The sequence below is a fragment of the Strongylocentrotus purpuratus genome, unplaced genomic scaffold, assembly GCF_000002235.5.
Source record: "Strongylocentrotus purpuratus isolate Spur 01 unplaced genomic scaffold, Spur_5.0 spur5_scaffold_6, whole genome shotgun sequence".
NCBI lineage: Eukaryota > Metazoa > Echinodermata > Echinoidea > Camarodonta > Strongylocentrotidae > Strongylocentrotus > Strongylocentrotus purpuratus.
The window spans coordinates 15,181,174-15,196,513 of record NW_022145612.1 but is presented as its reverse complement, the minus strand read 5'-3'; the positions used below and the strand labels follow the sequence as shown (position 1 = coordinate 15,196,513).

At 37.9% G+C, this 15,340-nt stretch overlaps 1 protein-coding gene across 2 annotated transcripts; it reads left to right on the top strand.

Moving 5' to 3' along the window:
- Window positions 1-1,277: 1,277 nt before the first annotated feature.
- LOC100890897 lies at window positions 1,278-15,134 on the top strand. Of its 2 annotated transcripts, XM_011664001.2 has the most exons (9): window positions 1,278-1,404; window positions 4,147-4,467; window positions 4,909-5,186; window positions 5,605-9,869; window positions 9,903-10,182; window positions 12,868-13,034; window positions 13,427-13,542; window positions 14,035-14,110; window positions 14,666-15,134. In XM_011664001.2, exons 2-9 carry the CDS (start codon window positions 4,400-4,402, stop codon window positions 14,732-14,734), a joined length of 5,319 nt encoding a protein of 1,772 aa, XP_011662303.2. In that variant the 5' UTR covers window positions 1,278-1,404; window positions 4,147-4,399; the 3' UTR covers window positions 14,735-15,134. The 2 variants fall into 2 exon arrangements, with proteins under 2 accessions (XP_011662303.2, XP_011662302.2); XM_011664000.2 differs by having other exon boundaries at window positions 1,279-1,404; window positions 5,605-10,182.
- Window positions 15,135-15,340: the final 206 nt, after the last annotated feature.

Below are 15,340 nucleotides of genomic sequence, written 5' to 3'. Positions count from 1 at the left end.
GGGGGCTATGAAGAAGCTTTAGATTATAACATAATTATAAGCATTCTCTGCAGGGCCAAGGAAGCCAGAGGCTTTCATAGACAAAGATGGAGGGTGCCGGTGAGACCCTAAAGCTGTCAGCATTAAAGGGTTTTAAGGAATACTCCCAAAGTTCTTATTTTTAGACTACATATGCAGCGACAGGCCAGTTATAAGACGTACGTACCCCATTCACAATGATTTATTGCCGCCCCTGAAAAGAGTGCAGTCAGCTAGGCTACTGGTAAGCAAAGATAGGCCTACTGTGGGCCATGCATCTGAGGGCATTATAAATTTGTTGGGATCAGGCATTATTATCAGGCTTCAGAGGAGGGAGGAGGGGGGGGGGCGGGGGCTGTTCCGGGATTCAATGTATTAAATTTTTTTGTTTGGGGGGGGGGGCGCAGAAAGGGGAAGCCCTCCACTAAAACTCCTTCTGGCTTTGCTCTCCGCCACCTTGGCTATATACTGGGAAATACATAAGTCTGATTAACTCAGTCTGTAATGTACAGTCACTCATAATAATGTAAATCGTGATGGTCTTCCTGTCATGCATTAATTTCCAAAGAGTTTATTATTCAAAGTTAATTTAAAGCCGCACTTTTAACGAATAAAATAATTCTGGTTCACTGAGCATGGAGCAGTTGAGTTGCAACTCTTTGTTTTAGCAGTCATGCAAGCAGTTGGACGCTTAAAAATGGAATGAAGAGCTCGCTTTTCAGTCACCCTTTTGTTAAGGGCACTGCATTGGAGTGCTTTTTTGGCACTGGTCTTCTGCAAGGCTTCCTGGGGGGGGGGGGAACCGGCCGGGGGCGGAGTAAGAAACATGTAGGAAAGAAATTTGTTTTAGGCACATATTGCATTGCTGTATTTTTCGTCATTATTGTATCAATTTGTTCATATATTTTTGGCTTCTTTGAGATGCATACTAATATGAGTAAGATTTTTTTTTTAATTATGAAGAATCAAAATTAGAAAAGTTAAGTTTTGTTGACCTAATGTTACAACATTATCAAGTATTTCTGTATGTGACCTTTATATTCGTTGTTTGTTTTAGTGCTTTTGTGATCCTATATATTTTTAATAAATATCATTCGAAAAAAAGAAGACAGTTGCGTACCTATTAATATTTGTTTGAATTTGTGTTGGGCGAGATGTTTCAGTGATTGAACCAGCTGCGAACTGAGACTAGCTCAACCTGAAACTCGCACACAACACTGCACTGCACTGCATGCACTACTATAGCCAGTACAATAGTACGGTACATGCATGCATACAGTACATGTATACACGTTCTTTAGAGCTCGCGAGCCCGGCTGTAATCTCATGTAGATGTGTGGCAAAGCATTACAAAAGGAGGGTTTTATGAGATATCATGTTTAGATGGTAAGTGAGAAGGTTTTAATTTCATTTTTTTAGTTGTAATCAATGAATACAGGCGAAGTTATTTGCATTAATTGCAGTTGTCGCCTGTGTGGGAGTCTGAGCTGGGACCTTGTCCTTCTTCAACTCAAGTTGTTGCAATGTTGATGGTGAGTGTGCCTGTGCTGTAGTGTTATGTGTTATGTGATAGTGACTTTAATACTGTTACTAGTGCAGCTGGAGAGTGGAGTTGTGTCTGACTCTGTGAAGATTATGTATGATTAAGTGACATACATTATTGTGAAATTAATGATTTATAATGGAACCCTCATTCTACTCATGCGGACTATGAATCAATCCGAAGTGATGAGATTTACCATCTACGGTAGCCACCATTTGTGTGACCCTGGGCCCTGAGGCTGAGTCGCGTAAATGGGCAGCAGTGAGTAGAGGTACAGCCAAAACGAGAGACGCTTCCCACTTGAGACTCTGTCTCTCATAACCATATTGGAGATTCATCTTACAATAGGACAAAATAAACATCACCAACGGACCAACGAACAACAGTTTTCCTGTCCAAATCTTTGAGTCTGTGAAGTCGGAAGTCCATTCATTAATTTATTTTCTTCAATAGAAAATAAATCAGGGTCTTCTTTTGACTGGATTATGGTATTCTCTTACTTTTACATGCAAATTTTGATTTGCTCGTCGCAAAAGCTACCATGATTTTCCTCAATTTTATAAATTCTTAGATGTCATTACGACATTAGTAAAAAATATTTTCATCCATATTGGATGTTTGCTTCATTTGTGCTACCACTCTCTTAGAATTTGATTCATACTGTACAAACAGTTTGAGTGAAATTGAGCCTCACATTTCTTTTGGTAATTCACGATAAAATCTGATGAATATTAGTAACAAAGATTATATATTTTTTAGCCGATAGTATCGAAGTCATGAAGTTGTTGCTTATCATGGTTTTGTGAAACGGTGGTTTGTGAATCATGGTTTTGTGAATAAGTTAATCTGGATTCTAGAGTGAAGATAAACGTAATATGCAAAATGATGTGTTCTGTTCAATTTCAAAAGCACTGACTGACGGATTCCTGTTTTTGTTATGTTAAATAAATCTTCTTCAAGAAGTTTGTTTGGATTTTCACTACAAAGAATAACTCTTCTAATGTTGTGTTGTAATAATTAAATTGGTAAGATTACTATCTCTTAAAATAACATTTATCTACCTCCTATATCTTTTATCAGTTTGTAAATATAGGCGCACATGTACAAACTATATGTTAAGTTTTAACAGAGATATGATGGAATTATAATCGCAAGCCAACGCAAGAACAGGAATATTGGTTTATAGTCAGCAATTTTCATTCATCCACCTCCACGTAAAATTTAAACTGAACATGAATCACTTTTCAGTTTATTCCATTCATTCCTGTTAAAAGCAGAATTTTTTATACAGAAATAGCAACAACAACAACAAATCGTTATTTTGTAGAGCTTACACTACACAAACATGTACATGTAAATGTATGTACTGCTACTTCAAAAGCTGTGTTATCAGTTGGACATTCACAATGTAGGCTAAGACTTTAGAGTCTAGACTAGACTTCAGAGATTAAACAAAAGTGTAACTTACATTCTCAAGATTCAAATAAGGTTTTATTCATGACTTGTCAAAAAGTCCACAGACTAAAAATGCAAGTTTACATCAAACATACAATCATATAAAAAGCATTCAAAAACATATGTACATACACTGTATAGTGTATATATAAAGATAACATAGCAAATGAGAACAAATATATAACAATGAATAAATGTTTAAATCAAAACATTAAAGTAGTGACAACAACAACAACAACAACAACAACAACAACAACAACGAAGAAAAAAAAGATATGAAATATTGCTAGCCAAAAATGAACAAGTAAAATGTTTACAGATAAATTGTGAGTTCAATTAACTGTAACATTGGAAAATTGTGATAAAATGCAATACAAATTCCATTCAGAAGGTATTAAAAAGTATTAAAAAGTATTAAAATTGGAGGCTTGTCAGTGTGCTAATCACAAGTGTGATATGAGTACAGTATAACGTATTAAAAAAATGCACATGAACAATGGAATTCCTTGGGTATTATTGGTCACAGTAAGAATAGCAGATAATTAAAGAATGTTGTACTGTAAAACATCATCAGAAGAGAAAGAGGTGGAGAGGAGGAAGGAGAGACAGAAAGTGAGAGAGAGAAACAGAGGAGGAAGAAGAGAGGCAGAGAGAGAGCAAAGAGAGAGAGAGAGAGACAGACAGACAGACAGACAGACATAGAGCTGAGAGAGAGGAATGGGAGTGAAATAAGAATAGAGAGAAAAGACCAGAACTGAAGAAGAGAAAAGGAAATTTGAAAAGTACCAATGTACATACATTGTAGTTGATAACTAGTGATCCTTGAGTGGTATTAATGGATGAATGCATGAGTGAATGAGTAAATTGAACGAGGGAGTGGGTGAATGAATGAATGAATGAATGAATAAATGAATGACTAAATGAGTGAATTGAAATATTGAATGAATAAATGAGTGAATTAAATGAATGAATGAATGAGTGAATTGAATGAGTGAGTGAATGATTGATTTGAATAATAATATAATACCAATTATAGTATATGTAGCATGTCAGAGTATTTACAAATATTTGTTGCTATTTGATTGAATCTGTCCCATTTTCTTTTCTTCTTTCTTTTTACAACCAACCAGGTATTCCATGAAATCTGTGTAAACTTTACAAACTGAGATGAATTAGTGAAGCCCTTGGGATCATCAGTTCTCCATACCATTAGCAATGGGTACAGACTATCTCCTTACTGTGCTTTGTACTATCACCAAGGAAAGCCACAAGGCTGAGCGCCCTGTGGCTCATCGATTGCTCGAAGGGTGTGGACAGGAGGAAATGTTTTCAGAGTACACCTCGGGTTGTGTGATTTAATTTGGGCAATTTAGCTTTGGCGAGATGGAGCCGACAGTGGTGCCTGTAGGATGGAAGAGGGCCATTGTCAAGGAGAAAGTAGTATACATGAGGTGAGTGAGTGAGGTTGTGAGCAAAGATGTCGGTTACTGTTGCATCAGTATAGATATTACAAATTGCTAGAAGTAGATTCAATGCCTGATTTATACCTAATGATTATCCTCCAAAAAGTAAATATTTTATAAATTTCTATTTTCTAATGAGAATTCATTACTATTTCATAACTTGTTGTATATGCATACATGTATATATTGCAATGTACATATATTTCATAAACTTGCTGTGTGCATATAAATATTACAAATATTGTCACATTTTGCTTGAATATTTTTAAAGTTTTGATGAATTGCCTTTTTAGTTTTTCCTTAAGTAAATCTGTTTGAAGCTCTATGAAATATATTTACTGCTCTTGATATACGCTAAAATAGTATTTAAAAAATGGATTTTTTGTTTTCTGTAGAAGAGTCATGTCTCATCTTAATTTTTCTTTACAGCCCCAGTGGACAGCTCTTGCAGTCGACGGAGGCCGTGCAGACCTACCTGAGCTCAGATGGCACCTGCAAGTGTGGCCTTGAGTGCCCGATCATCCTTGACAAAGTCTTCAACTTTGACCCAAGGGTGTTTTGCAAGCCACGCACAGCCCAGGAGGCCAGTAACGACAATGGCCTCACTAATCTGTGCAATCACAAAAGGAAAGTGGTTGCCATGGCAACCTGGCTCGACAGTGTGGAGACTACAAAGGTGGAGGATAATGTCACAGCCAACAAACCTGGTGAGTCAAGAGATACATGTAGGATGGATGGAACATTCATGCATAAAACACCAATATTCATATTGGAAATGTATTCTTTTATGATCTTCATTTTGCCAGTTTTTAAGATAACATTTATTTGTGAATATCAGTTTTTATATTAAGGTTTTCAGAGAAACAACTAGTATAGGTGAGAGGAGGGGTTCGTTGAGCATAGGACATTAGAGTCTGAGTATGAAATCACCAGATATATTGGCAAATAGTGTATTGAAAATTCAAAATATTTTACTATTCTTAATCAGTTGTGCAATTGCATCGATTATATTTTTAGAGTGGTAGAATATCAATCTGAAATTGTTAATATCTCTTTTATAATGTGTCATTTTTAGCTGAATTTCCTTGAGAAACCTATAAGTATTTTATTCTCTTTACTTTGCAGGTCCAAGTAAAAGTAAGCCCATCTCCAACTTCGCTACTGAGATGCAATTTCCAAACTTCCCAGCCTCGAACATGCTTCCCAACTCCATGCATCCTGGATCTATGCCACAAATGAATCAGATGAACCTTATGCATCACATAGATTCTATCCCTTTTGATGCCCACATGCAACGCAATACTATTGAGGCACAACAGCATCAGATGCGAATGCTCTATGAATTCCATCAGCAGTTTGGAACAAACTTGAAGCAGCGTAAGCCTAAGAATCAAGGGGAGTTCTTTGCTGGCAACCAACAGCACATGCAGCAGCAGCAGATGCCATTCCCTGGACACAGTGTGCCTGGTATGTCTCCTCCAAGGTTTGCTAATCCAGGTATGCCTCGTTTTTCTCATCAGAGATTCCCTTTTCCAGGTGAATTCAATCAGCAGCAGCATCCTGGAACAATGGCCAATCTTCATCCTGGTGCCATTCCTAGAGGTATGCCTCAAGGAATGATGTCTCCTCCAATGGGCAACATGTTTCCAAGGGCACAACATCCACATGCAGCGAACAATCCACAGATGTGCATGCCTGGCATGTTTGGAGAGAATGTATCAATGTACATGACTGGACCTACTAGTCCTACCTTCCCACGAATGCGACATCCTGGAGTCAGGCCGAAAAAGAAAAGGGCACGTAGTGCAGATCAAGTTGAAGTGCCAACCACTTGTTCTCCTATTCAGCATGTACTTTGTGAATCTGACACCAGGTCCATGTCTGCTAGTAATCTCCTGTCCATCGCAGCAAGAGCCCAGTTAGCTAACAAACAACAGCAGGAAGCAGTATGCAAGATGCCAAACCTAGCCAGTCAATTACTACAACTCCCCCATGAGGAATTGACCAAAATGATCAAAGCTCACCAAGAACAGGCAAAAAGAGAATCCAGTGAGAAATCTGAGCAATCATCTGTCAATCATGTGATAAACCAGGTACAGGCAGGACCTACAGACAATCCATCTGAAAATCCTGAGACAAGAAAATCTAGTGTTACAGATGTACAGGAATCTCAAAGTGAAGTAGATGGTGATGGAGAGATGAATCATCAAGATAGTGAGAAAAGGACTGCTGAAAACCCACCTGAGGGAAAAGAATCTTTATGTGAACCACAATGTAAGGATGTTCCTGTGGACCAAGAGAAATTCCATGATTCAGGTTCTTTTGAAACTCATTCCTCACCATCACATGCAAAGTGTGTCAGTCAGACCTCAGAAAGTACTGTTGGGAGTCCAGAAACACTGGCTAAAGAAATTGAGGGTGAATCAACTAAGAACCAAACTATGCCTGAAGAGCCTACAAAGTGTGAAAAGAGTGAAGAAGGCAAGGATAGTTCTCTTGAAGTGCAATCTAGCAAACCTATAAGTAATCATCCAATGGAACATGTCATAAATGAAGAAGAGTTACACAGGTTAAAAATGGAGCAACAATACTACCATGCATTACCTGGTAATGTGCAGCAACCACTTAGAGATGGATATCCAGTTGATATGATGCCAGGAGTGCCACCGAGAATGCCAGTACCACCAGGACATGTGGTCCCTAGAATGCCAGGAATACCAGAGATTGGTCCTATGGGTTACCCACCAGTGCCATGGGGAGGACTCCAAAATCCAACCTTTGCAATGCATGAAACAGAACTAGACTTTGCTCCAAGCAAGAAGCGGAAAAGGAAGGCTAAAAATCAGAGGAGTGTTTCTGCAGATGGTTTACTTGCACATGGTGGTATGTTGCCTCATCGGCAAATGCCTCAGATGATGCCTTTCCACAGTCCTGGGCAACCAGCTATGTCACAGATGGTCATGAGGAATCCCCACATGAATCCTCCTCTCCACAACCCACTACAAACTAACCAGATTCACGAGTACACTCCTCCACCGCATATTCCAGGAATGGTACGTCCTCCATTTCCTGATCAGCAGCTTGTCTCTGGGACACACATGCATGTCCCACAGCTTGAGCAACAGAATATCAATAGTCTTCCCGTCATTGTTCAAAGTGCTCTTGAAGATGCTCAGCTGAGGAATATCTTGCCTCAGCTGCAACAGCAGCGACTATACATGAAATCTACGGGTCCCAAGAAGGTGAAGGATATGCTTGCAGACTTGCGTAACTCTAATCAGACCGCTGTCACAAGTGCAAACTCAGATACTTCCAGTCAGGATGTGTCGGCCATTACTCAAACTATCAGTGAAACTATGAATACGCCTTCAGGTGTTCCTGTTTCTCAAGCAGTTGGATTATTGGAACAGACAGTATCCAAAGAAACATCACAGCCAATTATTGAATTAGATCCACTGTTTTCTTTACCTAGAGACTCTGTAAAAACCCATAATGCTGAAGACAATGAACCATTAAACACTATGCATTGCTCCAGCAGTGCAGATTCTTTATCAGATGGTCAAAATCTCTCTGGTCTTGCAGCATCAGAACCTACACATGAACAGTACTCTTCAACACTAGGCGATTTAGAAAGTGAAGATACGCAAACGGTTGAACATCCAGTTGAGCAGGATCAAACTTTTGATAATTCCAAAGACAGTTTGAATAATTTAGGTGTACATGTACGCCACGATAAATCAGTCATTCACCCTGCACCAGGAGACAATGTCGAGGATGCTCAGTGTGTTTCAAGAGAACCAGTGAGTGAGGCAGCTGAAACATCTGTGGAAGTTCCTAAAGAAAGTTCAGAGGCAATTGGGAATGCAATTGAAATCACTTGTTCAACTTCACCTCTTGACAAGGCACAAGAAGTACATCAAGTCCAGGAATCTGGGAGTCCTACCACATCATCCATGCCCTCAGTTAGTGAAGAACAGGAAGTTGCTACAGCATTGTTGTCAATGACTGACCAACCCTTAAAGTCTCCCTTTAACAATATTTCTGAAACCTGCCTTCAAGAAGACAAACTTGCAATCAATCCAGCAGCTGATATATCCCAATGCGAAGACACAGTTAAGACATTGGAATCCAGCATCCAATTGAACAACAACGAAGGTTCCACTGTGAAAAAACAGAGCAATGATGAGGTGATCTCAGTAGTCACATATTCACTTCCAGTGACAGGAAAAGATGCCTCAAGTGATCAAGTTGCACAAGTGGAAGACAGCAGTAGTAACTATTGTACAGCAGATGAGGTGACCATCAACATTGAAAGAGATGCCAGCTCTAGTACAGAAGCATTGCAAGACCAAATGCTTCGTTTAGAAAACACTGATGTGCAAGAGATTGAAAATACTGATATAGAGTTTGATGTTACTAGAAATTCAAATGCCTTGCCCATGGAAGCTGCATGTGAAGATAAAGCCAAAGATTCACCCCAATCACAAGGAGGTTGTTCCACATTGTGTTTGAAGGTGCATGAATCAATCCAAGACTCTTCTTGTGCAGAAAATTCAGAATTAATCAGTCAGGCTGATGCTGAAGATTCTAGTAAAGGGCATACCACTGGAATAGATAGTGTAATGTCAGGAATACAACTCAGTAGTGAAGGGGTTAAAGAGAATACATCACAGGTTGAAGGTCAATGTGCAACAGATACAGAGACTCTAGAGGGTGGAAAAGAACTTGATTTTGAGAGAGAAAAGGAAACTGATTCTGAACGCAAAACAACAGTGGAGAACAGTGGCTTGGATAACCAATTAATAAGAACTGACCTGAAATGTGATATGGAAAATGCCAAAGAACTATGTGAAGTAGAGGAGAAATGTGCCAGAGTATCATCAGAAGAAGGTTCAGAAGGCATTAGTAGTGAAAATGTAGATAGCAATGAAAGGACTGTTGAAAGGCTGTCACCAGAGTGCAATGTAAATTCTAACAATTCCAATTCCAGTGACCATTTAATCCCAAGTGAAGAAGTTTGTGATGTAGACTTAAATTCAAATACTAAACCTATGGAGGCTATATCAGATACAAGTGATAGTTGTGTGGACAATGTTGTGTGTGATGCTAGCGTCATTGACATACCTGGAGAATCAGTAATGCAGTCCACTTGCGAGGAATCTGTACCCATGGAAGTTCTTGAACAGGTTCCTGTTACTTCAGGCAAATATGATGTTGATATGCTATCAGACCTGTGTGAAGGTAGTGAAAGTACTTCACCGCCTGCACCTTGCGGTCTTGATAATGAACTCAATATAGAGGGAGCAAAGGACAAAATGATGATTGATGCTTCTGACCAAGTGCAAGAATCAACTGCTTTTCCAAGTGAAGGATCTGACAAAGATGTGTCTGATGCTGCTGCAAGCAGTGCAGATTTATTGGAGGATGTTCCAAGTAGTGAGAACAAAACTGAATCACAAGAACGTCAGATGCGGCCAGATTTCAAACTAGACAACACTGCTGTCCAGGATATGAAACCAGAAACCAAGTGTCAGGCTATCAAAGATGGTGGTAGTGGTGGTGGTGGTCGAGTGGCCCTGAGGGATTCCTCTGTGAACAACATACAAGAGGTGGTTCCTGTTTCTGAGCTGATCAAGAAACCAGCTGATCTGTGTGATAGTGTGACATCTGCTATGGACAGGTCAACAGATAATGGAATAGTTGGTAAGTCTGATCAGTTTCATTTACATAAAATATTATTGTACTTGTTTGCACACTCATTTTGGCAGGAAGTATACATGATTGTTCCAAAATGAGTGACATATGGTCTTACAGGATCCCATGGGTGATTTGGACGGATTAAATCAATTTTCCAGGTTGAGATTGTCTTGAGAGTAGGCATCGGCAGAGTTTATTTTTGTTTACTGCAGGATTATGTAAACAATCCAGAATGAATTATAGCCATGTTCTCTTGACATACAATGCCCATACCAGAGCTCAAGATTAGCTTCAAGTTTGTATAAAAAATGTCAAAATCAACTCTGTTTCATACTTTCATCTTCTTTGCATGAATACGATACTATAATACATACATCTATGTACACTTCATCTTGGTATGGAGGATACATGGTACATTGTGACTTATTAAAAAGACATATTTCAGCCCATGGATGCCTTGAAGAATAATTGGGGTAAGAAGCAGTCATGTCAAAGATAACCGCAAGCATGTTAACATTGTTACCTCCCCCCCCCCCCCCCTCCCTGAAAAGAAAGAAAGAAAGAAAGAAGAAATGATCATGAAGTTGGAATAGTTACAGTACACAATTCTGATGGTATTTCTTCGATTTTGGGCTATGTACTGATGAAGCTTTGAGGAGGAGGATAAAGTTAGAGAAATAAACTGAATCAAAGATATTACTGTTGATTATGTCGGCTCACCTAATATAAAAATTGGGGAAATGCATATTTGACAGAATGTCAAAGGTCAAAGAAAGAAGAAATGATCATGAAGTTGGAATGGAATATCTAATGTAGTTACAGTACACAATTCTGTTGGTATTTCTTCAATTTTGGGCTATGTACTGATGAAGCTTTGATGAGGAGGATAAAGTTAGAGAAATAAACTGAATCAAAGATATTACTGTTGATTATGTTGGCTCACCTAATATAAAAATTGGGGAAATGCATATTTGACAGAATGTCAAGGGTACCAATTATCTATATGACAGTTAAACCCCAGGCACTTGAGATCCTTAAATCAGATTAGAACAATGCCAATTAATAACTTCCTGTAAGAGTACAAAGTTCACTGTCAGTTGCGCGATGCAAACTTTCTTAAGTTTGTTTTGGGAAATTACATTAGGGGGGATAGTTGAATAGAGGCCTGCATGTGCATTGACGTGCTGTCATTTTTTGTGATGGCGGAAGCTGTTTTTATGCCGCCGTAACAAAGTAGCTGGGGGCATGTTTTGGAGTTGTCCGTCCTTACAAGAACCAATGAACTGATTAGGTTTGGGGTCACAAGGTCAAAGGTCACATGGCTCATTATGTATGCAAAGTACCTCGTGGTCACATCATCATTAAGACCGATTGACAGATTACCATCAACCTCAAGACATGCGTGTTTCTTGCTGAGCCAATGAACTTATTAGATTTTGTGGTCATGAGGTCAAAGATCAAAGAGTCATACATGTATATGAAAAATAATCACAATATTCTGAGAACCCAATAATGGATTGAAATTAAACTAGAATTTTTAAAATTGCTTCCGTTTTGGATTTTGGTTTGTAAAATCGCTCTAATCATTACTTATCAATATTTTCGACTGCGTGCAATCAAAGATCCATCTAGTTACCTATACATGTTTTTGTAATCCAGGAGACATTTATTTGTTATGGGTTATGGATAAAAAATGGTTCTTTACTTATTTGTACATAGAAATCAGGAAGGCCTTTGACATTTTGACAACTGTACGAGCACTCTTCGAAATGAAGAAGACTTGATGATGTGATTCTAGAGAGATTTAGGGAAATTGTTGGCTTTTACTGTTTAGCTGATAGAGGAGAACATCAATTGAGTACTGTTTGAAGTGTTGGTGAATTATAAATGTTGTTTTTTATCACTGTATGATATGACTCTTTTTTTCATTCACTTTGCATACCTGCCAACCCTTCCAAATAATCTGGAATATTCTGTTTTTCTGGATTTTTAGGACCCCAAATATTTAGGATTTTCAAAATTTCGATTGTTTTTTTTTTTTTTTGGGGGGGGGGTTTGTTGCTCAAGCCAAATTAAGCTTGTTTTATCATATGCCGCGATGTGAGAGTTCATGTATTGCGTGCGTTGAAGGGCTGCATGATTGAGCAACGAATTTGTATTCGCTTTTTTGCACAGATTTACCGCGTATTGCCAGTTACACTGCCGCTGCATGTGCGAACGCCTGTTAAGGGTACAGATTTCTTATTTTCAAAGACTTACCATGCTAAATATTCTTAATTCTCATTTTCAAATGTTGGCAGGTATGACTTTGGCCTTTGAAAGAGTTTCAGGGCATATAAAATGTAATCTCTGCCGTACCGGTAATTTATAATTTTCCCTGTCCCTTTTAATGCATTTGCTCCTTTACAACCACCCATAATCTGGGCAAATTAGATTAACCCAAACATGTACATTTTGGCGGACCTTGATGCACACATTTGTTTTAGCTTGCCTTTCCCCCACCCTCGTGAAACTTCTTTTATAGAGACTTATGCTACCCAGAAGTGAATATTTACAATGTATCACTTCAGTTTGTTGCAATTTTGTATTGTGGGACAAACTGCTTACTTTCAGTGAATGTGTTTTACCTTTTATTTTTTTAATTTTTTGCTTCTTATTAATTAATTTATTTATACACTGATTTATTTTCAGGAGATGAAGCTTCTTGTTCTCCCAACCATGATGAAGAATCCTCTTTCAGCCCTGAGGTTGAGACAGGAGACCTGGTCTGGGGTCAGATCAGAGGATACTCGTCTTGGCCAGGGAAGGTTGTCAGTGATGCAGAGGTCAAAGGTCAAAAGAAAAAGGAAGAAGGCAAGGTAAATACTCTCAAACTGTGTTCTTTAGGAATTGCTCTCAAATATGTTGAAGTCGGTGAAGAGTAAACATTGGGTGTTGAATTAATCGTCCGTGATTCCATGTTGTATTCAGTCATGGGGAGTCACTTGTGATTTTATGACCAACCAGAGATATTTCAGTCTTGCAACAGGAACTCGGTATGGTGTAAAATAGTACAGTTTAGTTGTTCGCATGACCTATATACATATTAGGAACAACAATAGTAATATTTTCATGTAGAAAATCATGAATTCATTAAAGGGATAAACTGTACATTGTCATGGAAGCAAAGTTGCACAGACTGTACGCTCAAAGTTGGACCATGTCTGTTTTTAAACTGTTGATAAGAAAAAATGTCTGTTCTTCACGATAGGTTTGGGTCATGTGGTTTGGAGATCATTCCTTCACCCAAGTGGAACCAACAAAACTGAAAACTCTGACAGAGGGTCTTGAAGCTCATCACAAAGCAAGAACAAGACATAGAACAAGGTAGGAGTTCTATGTTGTTCTTGAAAAGAAATAAAGTGCCATGAACTGTACTTTAAGAAAATGTATAATCACTTTATTTGTAATATTTTTTAATATGTAACTGTTTATCATTTGTTTTGTTTGTTATAGCAATTAGAGACTTTGATGGTAAGCGCTTAATTAGCACCGTTTAAAAAAAAACCCTGTTATTTGTGTTTTATTATTATGCAATTATATAACATATTCTTAAGTTTCACAGTGTTCTTTCTTTTTGGTGAGGTGGGAGGGGGGAGGGAAGGGGATTGGGAGCTTTAAGGTGAACAGGGGAGGGGGCATCTTTCTCAAAGCCATTTGAAATTTGTAGTGTACACAAAGAACTCCTTAGGTGCTCCCAAATTTGTTAAACCTGAGCTACATTTCTTCGCCATCAGTATTATCGAGAGAAGCATTATCTTTCAGATTGCTCATTTGTTGGGCTTTGTCTTATGTGGCTGTACTTGATTATTTTGATAGACATCGGACATTAACAAGCAGTTTGGAGGCAGCTATCCAGGAAGCAATGATGGAACTGGACAAAAAAACAGAACAGGTATATAAAACTAATTAGTTGATTTGAAAAGATGAGCTGAATATACAATGTATCACCCATGCTTTCTGTACATACCAACACATGTTCTTCACCTATATATATATATATATATATATATATATATATATATATATAAAATGTGTTAATATATGATTCAGATATCATTGGGTCATCAAAGTAAACAGATCATGAAAAAAAGAGTTACCAGTAATTCATTAGTTGAGTAACCATTGCATTGATTTCAACCTTAGCATAAAAAGGTCCTGGATTATCATATATTGGCCAATCATGGAGGTAAACTACTGTTGTAAAACTTTTACTGAAATAACTTCATAAAGGCTGAAGGGAATTCATACTTAACTTTGCCCAGTGAAACCTGATAAAACTGATTTAGGCTTAACTTGCATTGACTTGTTAGTTAAAGAGGTAATAAAGTTGTTCCTAGTTGTTTGTGTGAGTGCAGGCACATCTTTGTGATGTAGTCATACTATGCAGTTGCTGTTATTATGTCACAAAAGACATAATGCTATTCTCTGTCTCTCCTTTCAATTCCAGGCAAATGAAAAGAAGAGGAAAACTGCAGCAAGAGGACGATCACGGCTGAAAAGGCAAAAAATCAGATAAGAGAACGTCACAATTTCATTATCTTTAATCTTGTGATGGCCTTAACTAGAGTATGTGGTTTATAGTATTCTTATGAAAGGATTGATTTTATTATTTAGTGTGTGATTTTATGATCAAATTTTAGGTTATTGATTTTTTTTCTTCTGGAATGTCCAGGGAATGCGTTTTTACCTGTCAGGGTCAAAGTACATAAATACCATCAAGTGTTATCTTTTATTTGTAAAGTTAAATTTACAAAATAACAAATGTATGTGTCATCATTTCCAAAGAAGTGCAAAGGTTTACAGAGAATCGTGATGTAACATTCTCTATTTCACTTGGGGAGGCTATGCAAGCAGTTTGCATTCCTTGTTTACTGATTTTCCAAGTCCAAGTTCTGACAAGTGAAAACTTCCAAAAATTTTTAAATCATATTTCAAGTTTTCTTTTACCCTGAAAATTTAATCCATATTTCTAGGTGTCATATTCCTAGGTGTTAGGTATGAGATTTCAGCTCAGTAATTATATCAGCTTTCCATGGCAACAGTAAAAGTAGGATCATTTATTCAATTGGTTTACATTTCAAAACCTTTTTTCTTGAAGGTAAATTCATGCATGAAATGTGTT

Bases quoted from the DNA above. Each gene is read 5' to 3' on its own strand.
- LOC100890897 (XM_011664000.2), top strand. From the start codon at position 4,400: ATGGAGCCGACAGTGGTGCCTGTAGGATGGAAGAGGGCCATTGTCAAG. The intron at 4,468-4,908 runs GTGAGTGAGTGA...TTTTCTTTACAG, and splicing joins GAGAAAGTAGTATACATGAG to CCCCAGTGGACAGCTCTTGC. The intron at 10,183-12,867 runs GTAAGTCTGATC...ATTTATTTTCAG, and splicing joins AACAGATAATGGAATAGTTG to GAGATGAAGCTTCTTGTTCT.